The following is a 26,057-nucleotide window of genomic DNA, read 5'->3' as shown; positions in this document are numbered from 1 at the left end:
TATCAGTAGCTTATTGGTCCATGAATGGGCACTTTTTTGTTATAGAATACAAAGTTAAAGCATTCTTTATCATCACCATACAGACTCAAAAAAACACAAACAGTAACAATTAACATATTCTGCTTCTTTAACTAGAGCGAGCCCCTTCTGTGTATATTGTGTAACACAACCATGCCACAAAGAAAGGGTTTTTATGCAAAAGAAAAATCACGAGGTGAGGTTGCCTTATTTAGAGAGTAAAGCAAAAGTTTCATGTGTCAACCATATGTAAATTTTAACCCAAATAAGTGATTCAACAAACAGTGTAGCAAGTTATAATAATAACTTTGTAACAAAAATCCAAACTTTAAATTTCACTGCACAGGAAAACAATCCTGCTACTACCAGAGGGGTTTCCTTTAATCTGTTTAGACTTACAAAATAACCATTATTAATGGAAATATGCTGTGAAGAATACTGCTAAATGCATTGTTTTATACAATGAATATCTGAACTCATTCTTGACTTGTAATGGTGCTAGGTTTTGAAGGGATAGGGTTGTCAAATCACCCTTTTTAAAAGTGGATACCATTAAGGCTAATGTCAGGCTAATGTCAGACCAAACTCCTACCTGTGCCTGCACCCGAATGAATGGAATACGCTCGGATGCAGGCACATGTAGCCGTTTTTATGCGGATATCGGCTACATGTGCCTGCACCCGAGCGTATTCCATTCATTCAGGTGCAGGCACAGGTAGGAGGCGTATGGCGGTATTTTCGGCAATCGTTTTTTAGCTTGCTTGAAAATATACGCCATGAACCTGGTCTGACATTAAAATGCACATGCTACAATAATTATTTCAGATGGATACAGATGGTACTAGTCAGTACTGTACTGTCAGCATACCATATTACTGATTGGTTATTAGTAATCCAGTATGTTTTACTATGAAAAGTAATAGGTATTGCAGCATGTATACTGTTTAGCCTTTTTCCCCCTAAAAAGTTGGAGGAAAGCAATTTCACCATTTTATTTCATCTTCTTAAATCTAATGTTATTAATGAAAGCAAAATGTTATAAATATGCAACAAATCTTAAAACAACTTCGTACAGGTGTAAATGGTTATAACAGATTTGTCTGAGATAGTTTAGTATTCCAAAGTCATAAAATTAGTGTTATGGAACAATAATATAATTACATAGTTACATAGGGTTGAAAAAAGACCAGAGTCCATCAAGTTCAACCCATCCAAGTAAACCCAGCACACACACCCACACCTACCAATCTATACACTCACATACATAAACTATATATACAACCACTAATACTAACTGTAGATATTAGTATCACAATAGCCTTGGATATTCTGATTGTTCAAGAACTCATCCAGGCCCCTCTTAAAGGCATTAACAGAATCTGCCATTACCACATCACTAGGAAGGGTATTCCACAACCTCACTGCCCTCACCATGAAAATCCACCTATGCTGCTTCAAATGGAAGCTCCGTTCCTCTAATCTAAAGGGGTGGCCTCTGGTGCGTTGATTGTTTTTATGGGAAAAAAGAACGTCCCCCATCTGCCTATAATCCCCTCTAATGTACTTGTACAGAGTAATCATGTCCCCTCACAAGCGCCTCTTTTCCAGAGAAAACAACCCCAACCTCGACAGTCTAACCTCATAGTTTAAATCTTCCATCCCCTTAACCAGTTTAGTTGCACGTCTCTGCACTCTCTCCAGCTCATTAATATCCTTCTTAAGGACTGGAGCCCAAAACTGCACTGCATACTCAAGGTGAGGCCTTACCAGGGACCTATAAAGAGGCAAAATTATGTTCTCATCCCTTGAGTCAATGCCCTTTTTTATACAAGACAGCACTTTATTTGCTTTAGTAGCCACAGAATGACACTGCCTGGAATTAGACAACTTGTTATCTACAAAAACCCGTAGATCCTTCTCCATTAAGGAAACCCCCAACACACTACCATTCAGTAGATAGTTTGCGTTTATATTATTTCTACCAAAATGCATAACTTTGCACTTATCAACATTGAACCTCATTTTCCAGTTTGCTGCCCAGTTTCCCAATTTTGTCAAATCGCTCTGCAAAGCGGCAGCATCCTGCATGGAACTTATAGTTTTGCACAATTTTGTGTCATCAGCAAAAATAGAAACAGTACTGTCTATGCCCACCTCCAGGTCATTAATAAAAAAGTAAAAAAGCAAAGGACCAAGGACTGACCCCTGCGGTACTCCACTAACCAGACTGGGCCAATTAGAAACTGTTCCATTTACCACCACTCTTTGTAATCTATCCTTCAGCCAGTTCTCTATCCAATTACAAATATTATGTTCTAGGTCAATACTCCTTAATTTGATTATTAACCTTCTGTGAGGTACTGTATCAAACGCTTTAGCAAAATCCAAGTAGATGACATCAACTGCCATACCAGCATCGAGGTTCCTACTAACCTCCTCATAAAAGGCGACTAAATTAGTCTGGCAAGATCTGTTACGCATAAAACCATGCTGGCACAAACTAAAAGTATTGTGAACTGCAATGTATTCAAGTACCCTATCCCTTATTACCCCTTCCAAAAGTTTTCCTACTACCGATGTTAGACTAACAGGCCTATAGTTTTCAGGCTGAGAACGGGATCCCTTTTTAAATAACGGCACCACATTAGCAATTCGCCAGTCTTCTGCGAAGACCTCAACCATGCCAGACCTCAACGAATCCTGAAAAATTAAGTGAAGAGGTTTGGCAATCACAGCGCTCAGCTCGTTTAATACCCTGGGATGAATCCCATCCGGTCCTGGACCTTTGTTAACCTTTACATGTTCAAGTCTCTTTTGAATCTCCTCCCAAGTAACCCATACGTCAGTAGCTAAATTACTAGAACTGGGCATATTAAAAGGGAAGCATTCATTACCTGGCTCCTCAGATGTATAGACAGATGAAAAATAAGAGTTCAAAATTTCTGCTTTTTCCCCGTTCTCATCAACCAACTTACCCCCCCCCCCGTGATAATAAGGTTCCCACCCCTTCTTGCTTCATTTTTTTACTATTCACATAATTAAAAAATATCCCTTTCCATCTCTATTTTAGCTTGCCTGATAGCTTTTTTGCATGCTTTATTTGCTTCCTTGTAACTGATGAAAGTTTCTGCTGTCCCAGCTAGCCTGAATGCTTTAAAAGCACGTTTTTTCTTACCAACCTTGACACTAACACTTTTATTCAGCCATAAAAGTTTTGCTTTGCGATGCCTCTCCTTGCTTACAAGGGGAATATACTGTTGTGTATACCTGCACAAAGCATACAAGAATGCAATAATCATGAAGTGAGTAAGGGTTCTGTGCATTTTATGTTCTTTTAATGACAGTTGAAAACAATGGTGGAGCCGTTACAGATTTTTTTTCTAATCAAACAGCCCCAAGAAAAACTAAACATTTCAATTTAAAACTGGAAAGGTGGAAACCCTAGATGCCTTTAAATTAAAGTTTTTGTTCTTATGAAAAAAGAATATTGACGTTTCATAGATTGCTGTTTAATGGATTGAGGCAATACAAATATAAGAATTTGCGAAAAACAGTCATACACAAAAAAGAGTGCATTAACACCTAACAAATATGTCTGTTTGGTTAAAAATTTATTTATTTATGTATTCATTTATTATCAGTTTTTTAAGGATTCTGGCTGGAAACCTGTTATCCAGAAAATTCTGAATTACAGTAAGGCCATCTCCTATATACTCCATTATAAAAATAATTCTACCTTGTACTTAAGCCTAACAAAGATGCATGAGTTCATATTGGTGGTCAAAAAATACTATTGGTTTATTTAATGTTTAAATGATTTTAAGCAAACTTATGGTATGAAAATCCAAATTACGGAAAGATGCCTTATCTAAAAAAAACACAGATCCCAAGCATTCTGGATAAAAGATAACATACTAGTATTGCTTTACAATCTAGAAAGTCATGAAGGTTAATGAGATCTCTTCAACCAGTGGTTTGAAGATAAGTGATCTTTTTGTAATTTAGAGCACAATGTCTTAAAGGAACAGTAACACCAAAAAATGAAAGTAACTAAAACATAATGTGTTGCTGCCCTGCACTGGTAAAAGTTGTGTGTTTACTTCAGAAAGTCTAATATAATTTATATAAATAAGCTGCTATGTAGTCATGGAGGCAGCCATTCAAAAGAGAAAAGGCACAGGCACATAGCAGATAAGAGATAAAACACAATTGTATTCTACATAACTTATCTGTTATCTGCTATATAACCTGTGCCTTTTCTCCTTTTTTCCAGCTTGAATGGCTGCCCCCGTGGCTACACAGCAGCTTATTATATAAATTATAGTAGTGTTACTGTAGTAAATACACCAGTTTTACCAGTGCAAGGCAACAGTGCGTTATATTTTTATTACTTTTCTCTTTCATTTTTTGGTGTTACTGTTCCTTTAAAGGAGAAGGAAAGGTAAAAACTAAGTAAGCTTTATCAGAAAGGTCTATGTAAATACAGCCATAAGCACTTACAGTTATACTGCACTGAGTCCTCTATCAAAATAAACACAGGATTCCTTGTCTCTTTTTTGTTAACATAATGTGCCAGTGTCTGACTTCCTTTCTCAGAGACATCCTTAATTCCAGTGGCCAAAGTCTGCCCAGTTCTCTCCCCTCTCCTGACGCCCCCCCTCCCACCAGAATGCTAAGAACTCCCTCCCCCCTCCCTTAGGAATGTGTGATCTCAGCTACAGGCTAGACTGAAGGCAGGAAGCTACTTAAAATGGCAGCTGCTTTCTTAAGCAAAGGGAGAATGCTTCTAAAGCTGTTTACTCAGGTATGGTAATGGTTTCTGCAGAATACATGTATTGTTCTGTGGAAATCTATTGGCAGTAAAATGCCAAAATGACTTTCCTTCTCCTTTAAGGCTACTGAAAAAAGTTTCAGAATTCTTTTGTCATCAACATGGATTTATTCAAGGTACTGTCTTATTACAGGAAAACATCTAGTCAAATATGAAAGATAAAAATATAGATCTATTTAAAAATATAGATCTGTTTAAATCAAAAAATTACTTTTCTAAATTGCATGGGCTTTTTTATATACTTCTCTTTCCCTTTATAAACAAATTATCAGTTGCTGGGTTGTGATTTAAGAGAAAATAGTTATTTTAGGGTAATAACATGCATAATGGTACATGATCCGTAGGCCTTAGACTATTTTGTGTGAGAGCATTAGAGCAAGTCATGAGTATGTATAATTATACCGTTCAAGATTTAAATTAAAATATTGGGACATTTCAAGGCAACACATTTAATTTGGCCTATCATGCACTGCAGACACTACAGACATGCCTTAAATGGCTCCTTGGTGATCTGTGATTTTGCCTCAATGGGAATTCTGGAATACAGTATTGCTCAGACAACAGAAAAAAGAAGGCAGAAAACAGCATAGCTGACAGCAAGAATGTAGCAATTTAAAACAATGATTTCTTCTTTTAAAGAAAAGATTGTTTTGTGTACAGGATAGAAAAATAGAATGTCATGTCAAAATCAAAAAAATGTTTTTGGTGCTACTGTTGTTCAAATCAGAGCAGCAAGTGGAACTTATAAGAATAGCAAGTGAGCATAACATAATATTGACCTAACAAGAAGTTGAATAAGGAACATATTCATAGTAATAAGCACACTGTAGTTTCTTGAAGAAAAACTAAACCCTAAAAATGAATATGGCAAGAAATGCCATATTTATATACTAAGCTTACTAAGCAGATCTATAGTAGCAATGATCCAGGTCTTCAAAGTTGTCAAAGGAGACCCCAATTTTTGGATTTTGTTAGAAGTGTCAGTGACACATGCTTAGTGTGCTCTGAGCAGCTGTTGATAGGCAAAGCTTAGGGGTCATTGCAAATTATAAAGGAAAAAATAAGGGTTGGCCTGTCATCAATGTTTCCTCTACTTCCTGCTCAGCTATGTGCACAAAACATTTTTTTGTGCACACAATTTAAACTTGTGTGCACAGATCAGAATCAATACAAAATGTTGGGTTCTCAATCAAAAGACTATGTGCACCACAAGATTTTTGGGAGCGCGCCCAAGAGTACATCTTAACATCTTAGAGGGAACAATGCCTGTCATATAAGCTGATTCTATAGGGCTAGTCTTTAAATTCTGATGATAAATGCACTGGTTTAAGAGTTGCTATGTACTAATAATTTGTATTATTTTTTAATTATCCTTATATTGCAACACTAATATTTGATGTATACTATATATTTTGCACAATCCCTAAGCTTAGGCAAATTTGCGTAGAACAACCAACAAAGTGGAATACATGTTGAGAAAACTTAAAATACAGCTAAAAATGTTCCAAACTTACCCCACACTTTTCATCACCAGAGATAGTTACTCTTTGATATTCTCGCTCAAAAAGAACATCCTTTGAAAAATGATCGACTAAATCCTCATGTTCTTCTTTGTACAACCTAAAAGAGGGAGAAAGACAGAAAAAGGAGCAGAGAGAGACAGAGAAAGAAATAAGGAAATTATAGCTATTACACAAGCTAAGAAAGAAGGTGAGTGAAAATGAGTATATTATAAATAAACTGATAATTAGAAAATGACAGCAAGATGAGATATTAGTGAAACAGGGGTCAACACTAAAGAAAAGAAAGGATTGACTCACTGTAAGTCTGCACTGCTGTCAATTTTCAGAAAGTCCTGTTTAGCTCTAAGTAAAATATCAGGCTCAAGTCTAAAATGAAACCAGAGGGAAGAGAGAAAAAAGGTGTCCAGATATAAAATATGGAAGGTTGATATAGTACAGGACAAGGAAAGTAAAAGTAAATTATATTAATTGACAAACCTAACTAATTATTTTTGTATTGCAGTAAAAAATGTATTGCTTCCCTTTCAGTAAACATCTTTGCTCCTTTGTCTCTTGCTCATTCCATAAAAATTTACTTTTCTTTAGATGGTTTACTCTTCTGATAGTCTGCTTCTTCACTAACCTACCACACCCAATACCATGTCTATCAGTATATACTTTCTGAATTCTGAACCAGATTTTGCTGTCTCTGTTTACAAAGGTTATTAGTTTTCTTGCCTCTCAGCTAGAAGCACTATACTTGATAAGTTCTCATTCAGGTCCTCTAAGAAGCCCTTAAAAATCTATGAACCACAGAAATGGTTATCATAATGCTAACTAGATATCAGATAAAAAATCAAAATGGGCATGCTATTGTGTAAGATACAGTCCAAACATACACCTTTTTTGGCTCTATCCTTTTGTTAAAGGAACCCAATTCGCTGTGCTATTTTAGGACAGCCTTCCTATTACCCCTTCTATTATCTTTAGAACCTCTATAATATTTTTCATGACCTTACTTTATATCCTGGCTAATTTGCCTCTCCAAACGCTGCCTCCTTTCCTCCAGCTTTTCAATAGGACTCTCTTCTGGAAATTCATATGGAGCAGAGCGCATATCGCTGTCTGCAAGGGAGCGACTGAAGAGCTCCTGGATGTAAAAATGGAACAAATATTGGGAATAAGTCAATAACCAGAAAAAAAGGGAAAAAACAAAGTGATGTAACACAGGAAGGTGGCAACAGCAAAAATTCAAGTGTGACTGAGAGACAAAGATAAAATAGGCCTGGAGAAAGACATAAAGATATTCTATATTTAGCTACCTCTGCTATCTCCTTGTATTTTCCCTCCATAGATGTCCTTAGTTCTCGATTAAGCTGCTTGAGACTATGCGGTGTCCCAGAAAAAGATTTGGCTGATTGCAGGGGGTGAAATAGTGACCCTCGAAGTTCTAAAAAAATATAAAACAATAAAAAGTGAATGAAAATAATTCATCTTAGATGGCACTTAAGGTTCTGATCATCAATAAATTAAGTAAACAGATTTTAATTATATGAGAAATATACTACCCTGGGGTCAGTAAGTCTGCAAAAGCGTTTTTATCAACACACTCATGACTGGACGCAGGTGGGTCAAATATAAAAAAAATATTAGAATCCATACTACATAAATGTACAAAATGCCTGTAATGTATAAATTACAAAAATTAAACGTGAAGCCAGGTAAGTCCTAATTAAACATCAATGGGCGAAAAGAGATAATATTTTTATTTTCAAGCGCCCACAAGGTTTTTGTGTGCTTTAGAAAAGGTGGGCTTTTACTCTCTTTCTGCCTGGAATTGTTTACAGGTTCTGGTATAAGATCTATTATCTGGAATGCTTAGGACCTTGGGTTTTTCCAGATAAGGATTCTCATACCTTACCATTAAGGGCAAGGGATACTAGGTTTGCTTCTTGCCAGGGCACTAACTGAATTACTTTGTGTAATCTCTGTAAAGCATCATAGTGTAATAATATTGCTTGATGCTTAGTTCCACTTGCCTGACCTTTTGTCTTAAAATGTCAGTAATGGGGGATGGGAAGCACGACACCAGTGAACAAGCTGCTGATTGGAAGTCCAGTCATGGCAATCATATGGTTGTCTGTATATCGCAAATATAAAGCCTCATTTACAACTACAGTGCAGTGTGTAATGTGCAGTTTTTTAAAATGCAAATTGGAGTGTTTTTCCCACAAAAAAAACATTTCCCCTATATGCAGCTTTTACCCCAATGTGATGTGCACTATTTATCACTGTAAACTGGGCAAGTGCCAGAACAGAGCATGTACACAGAAACGCAAGTAGCATGTTTGGGCTTACAAAATGCGTTCATTGGCTTGTGGTCAATACAATAAGATTATTTGAAATGGCATCTCTTGCTCCATCATTCCACAATAACATCCTTATCTCCTTGTGTTCTGTGTTTATTTACTTTTTCATAGAATTATATATTGAAGTATTATAACATTATAGTGTAAGTAATTACACAAATTTTCAATCCCTATTGACAAATTGTTTCCCATAATGATATAGTGGGTGGGTTCAGGGCCACCATCGGTGGGCTACAGGGGATACTGCAGGCAGGAGCCACATGGCAAGGGGGGGGCTTGAGAGGAAAATTGCAAGTCAATATTTGCGAAAGGGGCAGAGCTTGCATGGGAGAAATGAGATTTGCTTGTATTGTGGCTTGGTGTTTTGGCATAATTGGGGAATGGCTTGGGCGGATCAGGAGTATAGTCAGGCAGATGAGGGGCTTTTTTTCATTGGGGCCTAATTTTACTTGATGTTAGAACTCAAAAACCAGAGGGCTCAAGTGAGAAGTGGGCTAAAAAAAAAGGAAAAGGCTCCCCAGGGAAGGGTCCTGCAAACTTAGTAGTATAGGATCCAATGATTAGTGATGGCGGCTCTGGGTAGTTATAGAAGGTTTACACTTTTCTCTCTATATGAACATTATTGCTAAACTGTGCTGAATATAATGAAATGCCTATGCTAGACATAGTTTTGATAGTATAGTGAACAGTAACAAGGCCCACTGTTCTGGCAGCTTCTTTCACGTTCAGTCACATTCAAATGACAAGCCTCCAATGACAAAAGCCACAAGATCAGCCCCTTAGGCCAACGGCACACAGGGCTGTTTCTATACCTGCTGTTAGTGCACTATTGTCAAGGAGCAGATTGGCTTGCTTTGGCTATTTCTCCTCCTGCGTTTGGTTCTGAAGACAATGCAGAATCAATAAGCAAAGCATACAATAGGGAAACAATCACTTATATTCACTTCTAAGTACATTAGTTAGAAAAACAGTATATAAAAGCTAAATGACCCATTAATATTGATAGAAACATGATGCTCGTTGCTGCCACTTAAAACATTCTCTTATCTTGTCTTTATTGGTGAACTTAATAATCAAAAAATAAATTAAGTGACAGTGTGATTCTAAGAATAAAATAACAAGTGCACTCTGCTAATGTCTGTAAGTATTGATACTGGAAGCTTTTCAGATTTTCTTGATATTGCACATAAAATAATGAATGCCAAATGACTTTACTCTGTTTATGTTACAAGGTGGTTTTGCTCATTCAATGATCCTGGATTTATCCCATGGGGCTTCAATAACTTTCTACTTTCAGTTTTCCCAAGTTTTTCACTGAAATATCTGTTTATTAAAGGAGAACAAACGCTATAATCACTGGGGAGTGGCAAAATATAAGGCACTCCCTCAGTGGTTATAGTTGCTTACCTTATCCCACGGGACAGTGCTCCTGTTTATAAAAAACTGCACCCGCCCAGGGTATCTCTATAGAGGTCCATAGTCGCCAACTTTTTTAGCTTCTCATCAAAGTGAAAGCAGAACTTAAGGCAAAAAGCCAGCTTTTTCACTGAATGAGCTGCTACAGAAATACCCCAGGCTGGTACAGTTTTATGCTGACAGGAACACCGGCCTGGGGTATCAGGTAAGTGATTATAATCACTAGGGGGTTCAATTGTATCTAGCTTTGGCCTGTGTTTCCACCTCAAGGTAGATAAAGGAAGCACAGTACATTAAAAGACAAGGAAACCCTTATGCACCGGGGTGTCAGGTAAGTGATCATAATCACTAGGGGGTTCTAGTGTATCTAGCTTTGGCCTGTGTTTCAACCTTGAGGTAGATAAAGGAAGTACAGTACATTAAGGGGCATATTTATTATGCTGTGTAAAACTAATTCGCCGAAAAAACAGAGTAAAAAGCTGTGTAAAATAAATGGAAAAGATCGGCGTCTGAACGCCGGATATTACGCCGTTATTTTCCATAAGTTCCGGTGGAAGAAAAAACACGTAAAATATTACACCAATTTTATGCTGGTTTTACGCCGTTTTTACACGGCGAAGCCTGGCGATGTGTGGCGAATTTTCTCGCCGTTTTTTACGCAGCATAATAAATATGCTCCTAAAAGACAAGGAAACCCTTATGCACCGGGGAGGTGCATTAATGTTAGGAATCCCCCAGTGACTCATATATGTTTTTTACTTAGGAAAAATGCTAGAAACGCCTGGGAAAAGTAAAATGGTGGTGAGGCATTAAAGACTTATTAAAGACTTGAATGACAGAATATTTTTTGTAGATAATGCCCTTTATTTCTATGGTCCTGGAATGTTATGTAGCACTTTACAGAGAAAATATGTATTTGGAACACAGATCCATGAAAGGGAATTTAGTGATAATGTGTAGAAGGCTTTTAGCCCCTATTACTTCATAAAATGTAATGACAGTTTAAATTCCCAGTAATTACTCTTCTGTTGATTCTTCAATTGATCAACTTATAATCAGATTATACTAGAAATTAGGTATTCCCTGCTTAAAAATGTTAGGCTATTAGTTGTAGAGGAGTTCTGTGTCTAAATAAAGGCAGAAGGCTACAGACTAAGGGGCACATTCATGAAAACGAGAGTTGGAATCCCGAATGGAACAAATTCGGATTGGATACGAAAATTTCGGAAGATTGCAAATATCACGATAATGCTTACGAAAAAAACGTATTAGTCACAATAATATCGTATTGGCGATCCGAAAGTCACAAAATTTTCGTACCGAACACTTGTAAACAGCGGCAAAACCGATCCGATTTTTTCACGCAAGCGTACGAAAAAGTTGCGCGGGTGTTGAAAAAGTCGCGCAAGACACGAAAATACGCTCGGAGTGTTCGTGTCTTAATAAATCTGCCCCTAAGTGTTTTATATAGAACGCAAAACCCTAAGGTGACTTCTTATATCCTAATATTTCAAAGTAGTGGGTGTATTATTTTTTTATAATACATAGTTTTCAATATATTGTAACAGAAATCGCACCACGAAGCACAAACTGTAACTGATGTAATTGCCATTTATAAGCATACATTCATAGCTTTGTATACTAGAAGTTTTCTTTATAGAGGTATGGGATTCTTTATCCAAAAACCTGTTAGTCAGAAAGCTCCGAATTATGGAAAGGCCAGCTCTCATAAAGTCCATTTTAAGCAAATAATTCTAATACTGAAAGTTGATTTCCTTTTTTTCTGAATTAATAAAAAAATACCTTGTACTTGATGGTAAAAATGCTGCATGAATCTATATTGGTGGTGAAACAATCCAATTGGGTTTATCTTATCTAAAAATAAATTTTACCATACTTAAAGTATAGTGATCCAAATTACAGAAAGATCCCTTATCCAGAAAATCCTCAGGTCCCAAGCATTTTAAATACCAGGTCCTGTGTTTGTATATTATAAAATGAGGCCTTGTTCCTTTCTAAAGTCCTCAAATTCCTCCATATCGTAAACTTGTTTTTGTCATTTTTTTTTACACAGTCTGAATAGCCCTTTTATCTTAAAAAAAATCGAATTTTCTTGCAACTTAAAAATTAGAAAACTAGACTCTTTCTGTATTGCAAAAAAAATTCAAGTTTGGCCAATTGTTAAAACACTGCCGGTTATTGACACCTTATTAGGTATCTTGGGAAGGGATAATTTAGTGTAATTTTTGCACACCAACTAATATATTCATTACCTCAGCTCTTCCTTCAATGATTTTTACAATTCATATTTCATTAGTCCACTGGGCTAATCTAATACTTCTCTCACCTTGGCAACATACTTTGCAGTGTACCCTTCTCTATAGTAAGCAGCATTCCCAGCCATTGTTTAAATATCCCTTATTTTGTGCTGTCCTTCCCATTTACTTTATTCTTTTGTTCTACAATATGTCTCCATCCATGTAATTTTTTTTTGCTTTCTATTCCCACTGCCCATAACTATCTCTTGCACTGTCTTTTCCCCTCTAGACTACTCTCACTAGAATCCCTTCTAACAAATTGCCAGTCCCCCTTAATCATCTTTATAACAACCCCTTCCACGTATTACATACGAACCCGTCGAGCATCCCCTCTTATTTACCGGTGCCTGACAGTGACCGTACAGCTGCTCCACGTCTGCTGCATGAAGCCAGCTACCTCCCCCTCTGCTGTGCTGGTCCGTGGAACCGTCCGAGCCGCAGTCCCTGAGGAACCAGGGCAAGAGCCGGCAAGAGTATACCAAGTAGTGAGTTACAGGGGGGAGCCGCATATAGGATCAGCTGGAAAGCTGCTGCAAGGGGGTGGGGGCTGCCACAAAGAGGAAAGGGTTAGCAAGAGAGAACTAGTAAATGACTGAAAAAGACAGCCAATGAAATGGGAGAGAGATTTGTATACAACACCGACTACGAAATAAGAGGAAGTCAAGGAAGAAACGAAAAGTGACAGATGTTTTCAGGAACATTCGCCAGCTGGGAGACAGTGTATGAGTGACAGGGCAAGCAACAAATGATAAACCAGCAGGGATGCGGCACGTTAAGGTAGAGTGTTTTGGTCTGATAAACGATTTCGATGTCAGGAAGTGTCTGCAGTGTGCCGTGGAGCGAGTGAGTGACTCAGTGGGCTCTGGGAGAGTTTAGCACCGAAAACTACACAACCACGATTAAATACATGTTTGACTTTAGACCTGCATCAATTTTGCATGAAGGAAGGAAGAAAAGGGTTAGGGGGAGTGGTGCACAGTGCGAGGGGAGGAATATTTGATGGGTTGGCTGAAAGTAATGGATACGTGATGAGATGGCTGTGGAACTTGGAAAAGTGTTTACTACTGTACTAGTAAGAGCAGGATGAGCAATGGTAGGAGAGAGTGCAGTTTAGAGGGCGGTGGGAGTACAGTTTAACCATGCATTATTAGGGGATAAAGGGAAGGATTAGCTTCCAAGGGAGAGGAAATACATGAGGATGAGGGAGAATGAACATGAGCAGCTGCTGGCTTTATTCTTGGGAGGGAGGTAATACTAGGTGGGACAGTCCCATGTATTGTTCTTTGGGTGACATTCAGCCTGATCCTGACATATAAACTATCAGAATGAAAAATAAGATGTGAATCTAAACTGAATATGCTCTTGTATGATATTCTTAGTACCTAATAGGAGAGCATCTGTGACAACTAAACATTTACTAAACAAAGGGTGACTTGTGAAAAGGTGACTTGTGAAAATTGCATAATGAAGTGTATTAAGAAGGAATAGTTTTTAGTAGTGCTAGTGTTCAAATTTTCATGTTGCTAATCCAAGCACTACTATCTAATTCTTATTTTGTCTATATCTTATTATTGTGTTCTTATCATCATGACAAATTGCAAACTACAACTGCATTGGTGCAGGAAAAATTGTGTAGAGCTGGGCGGTATGACCAAAAATTTATATCACGGTATTTTTCACAATTATATCGGTGTCACGGTATTTGACAGTATTTTTTTTTTCCATGCATGATTAGGTGTTAACCCCATTTCCTAATAAATTAGAGAATAATTACTGCAGTATTGAAAATCAGAGTCAGGCAAGCGAAGGATCGGCAACAGAAAGTCGTAAGGTAAATCAGGCAGGCTTAGTTTCCCAGGCAAGGCCGCAGACAACATAGCACAGGAGGAGGCGTTTGATAGCTTTAAATACCCCCCACGCATGCGCAGAACCGGCGCCGTCAGCACGTCGCGGACGTGCACGCTTTGACATGTACGTGACCTGGACACGCGTGCGCAACGTCCCGCGGACAACGGGACGTGTGCGCACCGCACGGGTGAGTACCCTGACACCCCAGTATTGCGGTATCTGAAAAATGAATATAGTTTTAAAAAAAACACCGGTATTCGGTATTAAACGGTATATTGCCCAGCCCTAAAATTGTGCATAATTTATCGTTGCAAGAGAAGGTGGAAGAAGAAGACAATAAGAGAAGATGTATTCTGCTTGCTGTAATGAACTGCTATGATAACTTGATACTGATTGTGGAAGAGCCATGTACACTGTTGGGAACTTTGAAACACATTAAATCGGCTAGTATATATTATTATTCTTTATAAATAGCCTGCATATTTTGCATCACTTCACGAAAAATATATATTTTTCACACAAGACTGCTGCAGTGGAGATTAAAATCTAAGGTCCTAGCACATTCACAAACACAATGGTCAGCTGTATCAAAAGACAGCCAGTTAGTACTGTATGTTTTTGATCTGTGGAAGAAAACTGGAAACCTTAAGGCAATGCATTCAAGAAGAGGAAGAACATACAAATTTGCCCTGGCTGGATTTGAATGTAAGACTCTAGTGCTGCAAGGACATTTTTTTTGCAGGTTTACTGCTTTATATTACTAATCAAGGGCTAATTTACATGTATACCTTTTGTGTATGTATTTATTTAAGCCAACACATAATCTAGATAAGACTGGCAACCTTTTCCTTTGGCACAATAAATATTCTCTGAAAGGCAAACTTCACACTGAAATACAGAATCACCAGACATCTTTTTGATTCTGATTATATTACAGGCACAGTCAGCAGATGGAGAGGAGGAGTTTACTTGTGTTAGCAAGTACAAAAAGGAGGTTGGTGATTACATTTCTTAAATAATCAGTACACTGATGAGTGCATATCATCGTCAAGTTTTATATAAACACCAATGGCATTCCATATACATATGGAACTTCACCTAACTATGTTTATTTAACCCTGCTCTGCTATATTTAAAGTAGTTTCAAAGTGATACTGACACCAACAAAAATTCTTAAAAAATATGAACCTAATTCCAAACCTACCTATAGGTCATGTTGACTGTTTTTTCCTAAAAGTCCTGTTTCTCTACATAAATCCTACTGAAGATCCTGAACCCGACTGGCAACCCGACTGTAACTTCTCAATCTGTCAAAAGGTTTACTTTATAAACTGGGAGGATTCAGCTTGCCATTTGCTTCAAAGAGTTTCCCCTCCCTTGCTCCTCGCATCTCATTGTGAACCAGATAGCAGGCATGCTTGATCTTTCCGTTGCCTGCCTGCTTTAAAGGGCTTCCCCCCCTCTCTGCTCTTCGCACAAAGAATTTAAATAGCAGCCCAGCTTAACCGTTCCCGTACCTGTCTGCTTCTAAGGGCTCTCCCTCCCCCCTCCCCATTACACATAGACAACGGAGCTGAGCTTGTCACACCGGCTGAAAGCAGAAGGGGCGTTGCAGGTTTGTGATTGGGCATATTTATTCACTTGGGAGGCATTTAAATTAAAACCCGGAAGAGGGGAACAAACATGGCTGCTCCGTGGGTCTGTAATTTGTGCTACCTTTATGAAGCAAAGAAACCTGGCAGATTTAGTTTATAAGGAATTTAAAGCTGATACAAATAAAAACACAACAGCAGGTGTAAAAAAATTTTTTAAGTGGCTGTCAGTATCACTTTAAGCAAATCATGGGTTTTGAGCTTAAGTCATGTAATGCAGAGAAAAATACATTAGGAACTACAGATGAAAACAATTACCAAAACTAAAGGATGCTGCGCTTTCATTGGGAAATAAAGATAAGCAGTTTTGCTGCCAGAAGCAGGGGATTCTAGAAAGGAGGAGTCGTGTACAACCGTAAATGCAGCTACAGTCAGTTGTATGTAAAACCCCTTTCATTAAAGGTACTGTAAATGCGTGCCCCTTGGTCCTTCCTTTTGCAGAAGAAACCGGAAGCTACCACCACTTCTAGACCAGGTGGTAGCTTCTTGGTTCCCTTACGGCCCTGCCACTATAGTGTGCAGTGCACTTGCGTCTAAATTATTGGGCATACACGTCACTCTAGTGCCAAACACCAAAAATTTCACCAACCAGCAAACTGCCACAGCCACAATGTCCACATGCAACTGCAACAACACTGGAATTCCGGAGAAAATGCTGTATTATGGGAAACAAATGGTGATTGAAATTCAAATTATACTTTTCTCACTGCACTTGTGGTCATAAATGACTGCTAGTGTGTAGTGTTGGCAGTAAAGAGCAACAAGTTCTAGAGAAAATCCACTCAAAGCATCAGAATCTAGGTAATATGTGATTATGGCCCAGAAAAATGTGTGGATAAGCTTCTAGAGCATTGGTTTTCAAGAAGATGGTGCTGCCCCTTCCTAAGGGATCCCTCCGGTGAGAGTCAAGTAGAGTAGAAATTACCAGTGGATGTTTATATACTGTTTTGGATATTCCTGAAACTATAGAAGGGTCACAATTAGGTCTTACTTTTTAATATAACTTTAACCATATAATATGCTGAAAGAAACCACTGCTGGTGCACCAGGGTGACAACAGTGCCCAGGTTCACTGCAGTGTAAATGTCTGCAAGTAAAAAAATATATATTGGGCAAAACCAGCAAGGTATAGAGCCACATTTATTTTAGTCAGTACACTTATCTCTATTGCCTTGCCATTCTTTAATCCTTGCCCTAAAAGGATTTGCACATATGTTAGCAGCATCAGAGTGTAAAGGTGGCCATACACTGTAACATCTGCTTGTTTTGCGAGGTGCCCAAGCGATCATATCTTCTGCTGATATGCACATCTACAAATGGGCAATTTCGGGCCAAACGATCATAGGAGCTGCTGGTTCAGGGGCTGCATCAACGAGCCAATGCGATCCCTGATCCGTGCTGCCTTTGAGGATTACATGAAACCTTTAAATATCATTGTCATTTTAATTTCTAATTGCATGTAAATTATGCAGCTCTTTACAATTGCATTTATGGAGTATGTGATAAGGCCTTGAACACATAGAAAATCATTTATTATAAAGAAACAAAATTATTTATGCAAAATCATTAGTTTGCCACTGACTGTTAGGGTAATGGCATCTGGAGCATTTTACTGCCAAGCATGATTTCAAGGATGGCTGCCAAAACTCTGAAAAATTTCTTTGCATTGACAGTAATGGTAATTACACCTGCGGGTCATGTAATTACTATTTTCAAACACCATTGTAAATGCATAAGTATTTTTCAGTGTTTTGCAGTCCACATTCTGTGTGGCATTACCCTTAGGGGCTTTCTATCCCCATATTTTCTAGCGTGTTTTCAAATTGCACAGATCTCTAGTTGTATTTTCATATTATGACTTGCTACCAACCCAACTCAGAAATTGCTGCCACAGTATAAATGGGGAAACTGCCTGATAGATTTAAAGGAGATGGAAAGGTAAAAACTAAGTCTATCATAAGTCCTCTATCAAAAGAAACACAGGATTTCTTGTTTCTTTTTTTGTAAACATGATGTTCCAGTCTGATTTTCTCTCACAGAAACATCCTTAATTCCTATGGCCAGAGTCTGCACAGTTCTCTCCCCTCTCCTGCTCCCCCCTCCCACAAGAATGCTAAGAACTTCCTCCCCGCTCCCTTAGGAATATGTGATCTCAGCTATAACGGCTAGAGCTGCAGGCAGGAAGCTACTTAAAATGGCAGCTGCTATCTTGAGCAAACGGAGAAAGTTTCTAAAACTATTTACTCAGGTATGGTAATGGTTTCTGCAGAATAAATATATTGTTCTAGGTGGCACTAATGTGGCAAATCTATTGGCAGTAAAATGCCAAAATGACTTTCCATCTCGGGCTAAGGTGGAGTCTCTTCATTGCTGTAAATCATTACAACACTAAAGCTGGCAATACATCTACCGATAAAATCGTACAACATCTAGTTTCATACAATTTTCGGACCATGTGTGGGCTATTAGTTGATTGGCCAGATTAGAAAATTTCGGTCGGATAATGATAAAATCTGCGCTTGTATTGTGTATGGGGGACCTACAATGTCACTTTAGTATGATTGGTGTCTGCCAACTATTTCAAGTTCAGAACTTCCTCCAATTTGTATTTTAGGGGTTTATCCTACAATCAGTCTGAATGTTAGTTTCAGATTATTGCATTTAAACGTTCAACCAATATCTAAACATTTGTCGGAAGAAGACTAAAATCTGAAAGTGTATGGCCACCTTAACACCACACACAATCAGCAATATCTGCAAAACTCTGATTGGTTGTATTATGTTACAGCACTTATGTAGATTTGTTCCTTGTTAAAAAATGAGCCCTATTATCTCGTATACTTTACTTTTAAAAATGGAATTCTGCCTAACATTGTTCAGATTGCAACAGGGCAGTAATTAATGGCAACCAATACAATTGTTGCATTCATTGTTCTACTGGCAACTATGGGTGACTTACCAAGAATATAATTTACCCAGTGCTGGTAAAAAAACCAAAAAGCACAACCACCTTCCAGAAGAAGTAGGTGCTCAGTAAATACTGATTGGTTGATGTAAGTGATTCGACATGTAGCATATGTTATTACATAACCACATAAATCTAATAAATCTACTAACTTTCAGCAACTATTTTCTCTCCCATCTTTATGAAACCCTTTGTCCACCCCTCCCCCTCGATTATCTGTTATATGAAGCAGTGCCCAGTCACAGGACAAAGTACATTTAGAGGCCTGAACAAACTTCTTTTTTTTGATAATAAAGGAAGTCATTCTCATAATATCTAGTATATTGAAAGCTCTTAGAGATCTTTTTTTTCTAGAATCACTAGTTTCTCTTTAGGACTACAATCATTTTTTTGAATTCCTTTTTATTTGGTTTGTTTTTTTCAAACATTAAATGGTGTCTGTGTATCTCTGTGCTCCTGCATGGCACTGCACATTATAACTGCATCTGGCAGAGCATCTGTCCATCCCCTTCCTTGCTTGTAAACAGTTTTCTCCAGAGGGCTGCATGTCAGATCAAATAAAAAAAAAAAAATAGAAAGATTACGAGCTTTGGCCTAAGAGGGAGAGACCACTGTGTACAGCCATATAAAGACTGCTGGCAAATGGTTCAGCCATTTTACTTATTATGTGCTTAGAGTGAGCAAAAATGTAGAATGGCTGAATTACCAGGACAAGCCAGTTGATTTTACAGTGCATTCTTCTGTATCCCTTTTACTTTAATGTCCCCATCAATTCCTCTCAGATTTCTTTTATTCCCCACCAACCACCACCCCTTTGGTAGTCCCCTCACTCACCTGCTGTGCTGGGAGCCTGCAGACTGGCTCTCTTTTTAAACGGTGATTTGCTTCCTGACATGTTGCTTGTGGGTATTCGTATATCTGTTTTCCTTTAACACCGAGTCTGAGCTTTGTTTGTGGAAGAGGTCCCTTGCAGAAGAATGGAGCGTCTGTTCTATCTGTGTATAGCTATGAATGTATGTGTCTGTTTAAATATCTGCCTTTAAGAGTGTGCAGATTTTTCTGTAACAACTGCAGAGATGGTGCTCTGTGTGTTTTTAGGTTTGAGCATGTAATATCTATATGAGAATAGCATAATGTGACAGAAGGAGGAGGAAGAGAAAGCTTAGTGTGTATGTGACTTGTGTGTGTGCCTGTGTGTTTTTCTGTATGGTGGGAGTACTGTTATTACAATTTTTGTGAAAGGCTCCTCCCCCTCTCCAAGCAACAGTGTGAAGTACTGCACAGCAGTATGTGATTTCTTTTGAATTTGATGGCACTGCAGAATACAATCAGATTCAAAGGGATTTTTCTGTAAGAACCGAGTGCTGAGAGCCTGGTTTGCAGAGTAATTAGACTGACATTTATTGAAGCAATATTAAACTGCAGAGATGAATACTATATACAGCTTTGCACAAGACAAAAGGAAGATGCTGTAATAGTACTAGCATACAATCTCTAATTTCTTGGAATAGCTAATAAATGACCACACAATCAGGACAAAAAACCCATCTCTATTTTGAAAAATTATAGTATTTGTTTTGTGCTTGTATAAGTATACAAGCACAAAACAAATAAAATAATTTTTCAAAATAGAGATGGGTTTTTTGTCCTGATTGTGTGGTCATTTATATAAAAACACACAATGATCAATTAAATCACAATACCATAAATGTATCATATTGGCACAGCACAGTAACCCCACACAGTGGCACTCACAGGCTGAATGTATGGATATAAGTTATCATACAAGTTACCTTTGTCCATGATGACAGCCTGAACATTAAGAACTGCAAGAAATAACGAGTAGCAGTTTCACATGCACTTGCCAACATAGTACATCCCCCCCCAACATGGTGTTACGGACTGTAATGTATAGGAGCCGGTAACTGTACCGGTACTGTAACCTCTTAGGTGAGACAGAGCCCTGCCAACCCCGGTATTCACCAACGCCTTTTTGGGGCCCCAGACTTTCTGCGGCATGATTGACAGGGACTCTACTCATGGCCAAGTTTATTTCCGGAAACGTGGTACAGAGGGGATCAAGCAGAAGCAAAGTCAGAGTCAGGCAAAGGTGAGTGGCAGGCAGTGAAGAATCGTAGTCAAAAATCAGGGAAGGAGTCAAAACCAGGGAATCAATCAAAAACAAAGCTTAGCAAGGAACTAGATACTAAGAACCAACTTGGGCAACTGAAACAAACAAGGTAGCACTTTTAAAGTTTGGATGTCATTGATGTTAGCACGTCCGCTGACGCCATGACGCAGCACCAAGGGGTGCCCATGTTACTGCGCGTGCGTACTGTAACACGTCCAGGAAGGCTGCGCACAGGAGCACATCTAACTGCAAGAGCCCTGGGACCAGCACACATAGGTAGGGACTCCCACCAGTCGCCGGTGGCTCCTTACACCTGGCATTCATGTCTTGATGATTGAGCTGCATCTCAAAAATCAACTAAACTACTCACCCAAATCTGAGCACGTATAGCTAACTTAACATGTTTAAAATATTGAGTCTCTAGGAGTATTATTTCCTGACCTACACTACTCTCGGGCTAAACTTGAGCAGAGCCAAATCTCTGTCTTTTGACCACTTTTACCCTCTGCCTGTAGAAGAGCAGTGGTGGTCCATCTGACACCACTCTTCTGTATGTGCTTCACAGATTGTATTTGTTAAACAATAACTAGCTGCAGTGAAAAGCAGACAGGGTTATTTTCTGGCAGTTAAAATACTTAGTGTGGCCATAAACAATTTAAATGCTTAGGGGCATATTTATTATGCTGTGTAAAAAACGGCGTCATTTTTTTACACGTTTTTTTCTTCCTCCGGAACTTAAGTAAAATAACAGTGGAAAATCTGGAGTTTGGAAGGCGATGTTCTCCATTTATTTTACACAGCTTTAAACGCCGTTTTTTCACCAAATTCGTTTTACACAGAATAATAAATATGCCCCTTGGTGTAGACCTTGCTTCACTGACCCTTTGCTCTGGAACTCTGGTGAGAAACGCATCAAAGGCTTTTAAACCCCAACCACTCAGTTGAACTGAAGAAGTTGCTTTGATGAGTGGTGAAACTTTTTCAAGGAAATCCAGTTGCTTTAGACTTACTAGATACCAACTAATTTAGGTACATCTGTGAGAATTTTTTTATTCTAGGCAAAATATCTGAAATTGTACCCAACTAATGTATGTTTTTATCACCTCCTTTTAGGGGATAAATGTCTGTGTGCGCCATATTCTCGAACATAGTAGTTTGTAGGCAACAACCAAAGTCTATTTGAGGAATAATATGAGTGGAAGCATGACTACTAACCTCTCTTTTCACTAGCTGTTGTGTTCCATGTGTTCAACATGACTGCAGTAAAGACCAGAATAATGTTACCACAGGAGAGGAGTAAATGGAAATCAGTTGTAGTGTAATGTGTTCGGATTATAGATCTGGCACTATGCCCCTGCAATCAGCTACAGACACACCTGGTCAAAGAACAAATACTTTTGCATAAACTCCTACTTTGCAAGGTACTCTACTGTGTATTAATTGCTCAGAGATCATACAACTAATAACAAATACCAGACAAATCCAATAAAAGGCATACTAGACAGTCAAGCTAATATATGCTTATTGTTTTACATATATTATGATAATTACAAGCTACAAGTAGCTGTTTTACATGAATTTTACCTATAATCATCATTAAATAGGTTTTCCAGATTAACATGACATTATTGTCATTTTAGACTGTACTATATGGAATATGTAGCAAATACATGATATATTATGTACATGGCTGCTTTATGCCAACCAGTGGGAATAGGACAATGATTTTATTGGTGGGCCATCACAGCCCACAAGAAATTATTAACAGAATTTCCATCAAGTAGGTGAACGTGAATATAGTAAGGCAAGCAATGAAGAAATGACCTGTGCTTGCTAATGTACACATTGACTGCCATGGAAATGTGTAAACTATAATTACTAAATGGGGACAACAGAAAAAAAATGTCTCCACTAAACGTACCAGCTATTTATTAGAAAGATCACTTTTTTCCAAAATAAAATGCTACAGTCAGAAGTTATACCAGATGAAAAGTGCCCACTAGGCAAATGCCTCCTGTAAAACTGCCTATACATTGCACTAATTTTTTTTTTTATTTATTTTTTTTTAAATAATGCCTTTAACATGTAAGTACCTTATTTCCCACACTTGTTTCCTCTGCCACTGTCTCTCAGCTATGCATCTGGTTGTGCTTTTAAAATATTAGGGCAGTTTAGATTGTCAGCATTATCTGCACTTTCCCAATAATTGAATGCCAACTTGACTTGTCACATGGTAATATCAAGCAGTGCCAGACCAAGGTACTAATAAACTAACCTTCTGCTTAAAGCTTTTTTTATGACAAATCCATTCGAGTTTGTTAATCAAACTGTATTTCCTGTATTCTCCCATGCCTGCTTTAGTTCTATAGTTGAATATGCAGTAAGAATATTAATTTTTAAGCTGATGCAGAGCATGCAAGGATGCGCTCAAGCGTGGAATACAGTCATACAGTTATATTGTAGCAGCACTTTACTTTTTATAATCAGCCTTGTACAGTATCCATGTGCTTCCCCTAGCTTTGTGAATTTCTTTGTTTAGCTCATGGTCATTGGGGTTGCAAAAGCACCATGGGACTGAATTTGCTGTAGCTGATTTAATTGACCTTATAAAACCAAGGACACAGAAGCTTGGTTTTATAGGCAAAAAATTATAATCACTTTGTGCAGTTTGCAAAATTGAACCTAAATTTCTATGGATAGCATGGCTCCAAATCACATGACAACACATAAAAACAGATTGAATTTATACCTTCCAGCTCTGTCTGTTATTTTGCTTCACAACTGTACCATCCAGTGAATATTATCTTTGATTCTGCAGACCTTTTGATTTTTCAAACCAAAGGCTGTCTGCATCTTGTGCCTGCCATTAACAATATTAATGCAGGCATGTCTGTTTATTATGTTTGCCAGGAGTGCTGTGTAAGACAACTTGTGGTTGTCAAGGGTTAATGGTGATACATGCACAGTGGAAACCATAAGATTTGCATGAGATGTCAAACCAGGTACAGAGATTTTCTATATACCGGTAGTTTTGAAGAAAAGTGACTTAAATTGGCCTACTATGATAAATCTATATTAACTAGTACAGCCTACTAGGCAGGTGTAGGTAGCGCACATATAGGAGAGGCATATGCATTATGTTATAATGGCCATAGTAAAGCCTTTGCAGAAAAACAATCTGCCAAGAAAATAATTTTGAGTAATGCTTATGGATTTGGTTGCTGTAAACTGGCAAACTTTGGATTTAAATTCTGATATTCCCCTGTCTGTAATACATTAAAAACACAATAAAAGGCATTAGCACATTGCCAGTGTAATGTATAATGTAAAGAAACTCTATTTACTTGCTCATTGCTTTGTGCCCATCAACTATGGCTTAGAAGCAATGAGTTGTGCACAATGATATGGGCATAAAGCAAACAATATTCAACAAAACAACCATAATAATGTTTATGGAACTATCATAAGACGTGGCATAACTACGTCTGATCTGATCCCCGATTAAAATCATCAGGGATCCCAGCACATGCTGCAGCCCTCTGAATTTCCCTCCCCATCCCACCCTGGTTGGCCACTTGTTTATTTGCAGCAGGCAGTGAACTTTATTGCAATGATGAGTGGGGCTACAATATAGTTGACCCCACAGCCCAGGCTCCAAAGCAACATAATTTTCTGCTACAGTGGGCTTTACATTCTAAGGTCCCTATAACATTCACACACTCTACTGTCTATTTTATCATGAGCCAAATAACCTGCTTGTATGTTTCACATGTATCTGTATCATAATTGCCTTTAATAATATGTTGGATTGAGAAATTACACTCCTAAAGGCATTAATAGAATATGCCATCTGCCACAGAATGACACTGCTTGAAATTAGATGACATGTTATCTACAAACATCCCCAGATCCTTCCCAATTAAGGATACCCCTCAACACACTAACATTTAGGGTATAACTTGCATTTATATTATTTTATATAATTTTGCACTTATCATCATTGAACCTCGTTTTTCAGTTTACTGCCCACTTTTCCAATTTTGTCAGATCTTAAAGTTTTGCAAAATCACCAGCAAAAAAAGTAACATGCAACATGTTAAAAAGCAAAAGGCCAAGGACATAACCCTGCAGTACTCTACTAACAACTCTGGTGAAATTAGAAAATGTTCCATTTGTAAACACTCTTTATAATCTATATCCTTCAGCAAGCACAAATTGTATGTTCCAGGCCTCTGTTTCTTAATTTAACTGTTAACCTTCTGTGTGGTACTGTATCAAACGCTTTAGCAAACTATAAGTAGATCACATCAACTTCCAGCCCAGGATCGAGGCTCTTGCTCACCTCCTCATAAAAGGCAATTATGTTACACATAAAACCATGCTGCCACAAACTCATAAGTATTGAGATTTTTAATGTATTTAAGTACAGTGGATATAAAAAGTCTACACACCCCTGATAAAATGTCAGGTTCCTGTGCTGTACAAAAACTAGACACAGATAAATCATTTCAGAACTTTTTCCACCTTTAATGTGACCTTTAAACTGTACCACTCAATTGAAAAACAAACTGAAATCTTTTAGGTGGAGGGAAGAAAACCAAAAAAACTAAAATAATGTGGTTGCATAAGTGTGCACACCCTTAAACTAATACTTTGTTGAAGCACCTTTTGATTGGGTATGAGTCTTGGCACATTTTGACTTTGCAAGATTTGCCCACTCTTCTTTGCAGAAACACTCCAAAACTGTCAGATTGCGAGGGCATCTCCTGTGCACAGCCCTCTTCAGATCACCCCAAAGATTTTCAATCGGATTCAGGTCTGGGCTCTGGCTGGGCCATTCCAAAACTTTAATCTTCTTCCGGTGAAGCCATTCCGTTGTTGATTTGGATGTATGCTTTGGGTTGTTCTTTTGTACCCTTCTCCTGACTGATATCTTTTAACAATGATATTCCTCTGATGCTTTGGAAGCTCTCTGTGGACCATGGCTTTTGCTGTGGGATGCAACTA

The 26,057-nt window shown here is 38.1% G+C and overlaps 2 protein-coding genes across 5 annotated transcripts in view; one reads left to right on the top strand and one right to left on the bottom strand.

Annotated features, from left to right (window-relative positions):
• ampd2 (adenosine monophosphate deaminase 2) overlaps positions 1-20,125 on the bottom strand; it is a 63,427-nt gene extending 43,302 nt beyond the window's left edge. Inside the window, exons 1-5 of one of the 4 annotated variants that reach the window (XM_002932984.4) lie at positions 19,754-20,125; positions 7,674-7,801; positions 7,371-7,501; positions 6,670-6,738; positions 6,364-6,469 (exon numbers count right to left, since the gene is read on the bottom strand). In XM_002932984.4, the coding sequence (XP_002933030.2) occupies positions 6,364-6,469; positions 6,670-6,738; positions 7,371-7,501; positions 7,674-7,801; positions 19,754-19,814 (495 nt within the window). In that variant the 5' untranslated portion in view covers positions 19,815-20,125. Of the gene's footprint in view, positions 1-6,363; positions 6,470-6,669; positions 6,739-7,370; positions 7,502-7,673; positions 7,802-12,770; positions 12,979-19,753 lie in introns of those variants that run through there. The other 3 variants (XM_031896863.1, XM_004910662.3, XM_031896864.1) reach the window with 3 other exon arrangements.
• Positions 13,147-26,057, top strand: part of gnat2 (guanine nucleotide binding protein (G protein), alpha transducing activity polypeptide 2) — a 38,043-nt gene continuing 25,132 nt past the window's right edge. The window contains exon 1 of the mRNA XM_012957458.2: positions 13,147-13,231. The gene's annotated coding sequence lies outside the window, so the exon portion shown is untranslated. The remainder of the gene's footprint in view (positions 13,232-26,057) is intronic.

Source organism: Xenopus tropicalis, chromosome 2 (genome assembly GCF_000004195.4).
Source record: "Xenopus tropicalis strain Nigerian chromosome 2, UCB_Xtro_10.0, whole genome shotgun sequence".
In the NCBI taxonomy this organism is placed as follows: domain Eukaryota; kingdom Metazoa; phylum Chordata; class Amphibia; order Anura; family Pipidae; genus Xenopus; species Xenopus tropicalis.
Note: the sequence above shows the minus strand (reverse complement) of the source record. Positions and strands in the feature narration are given on the sequence as shown.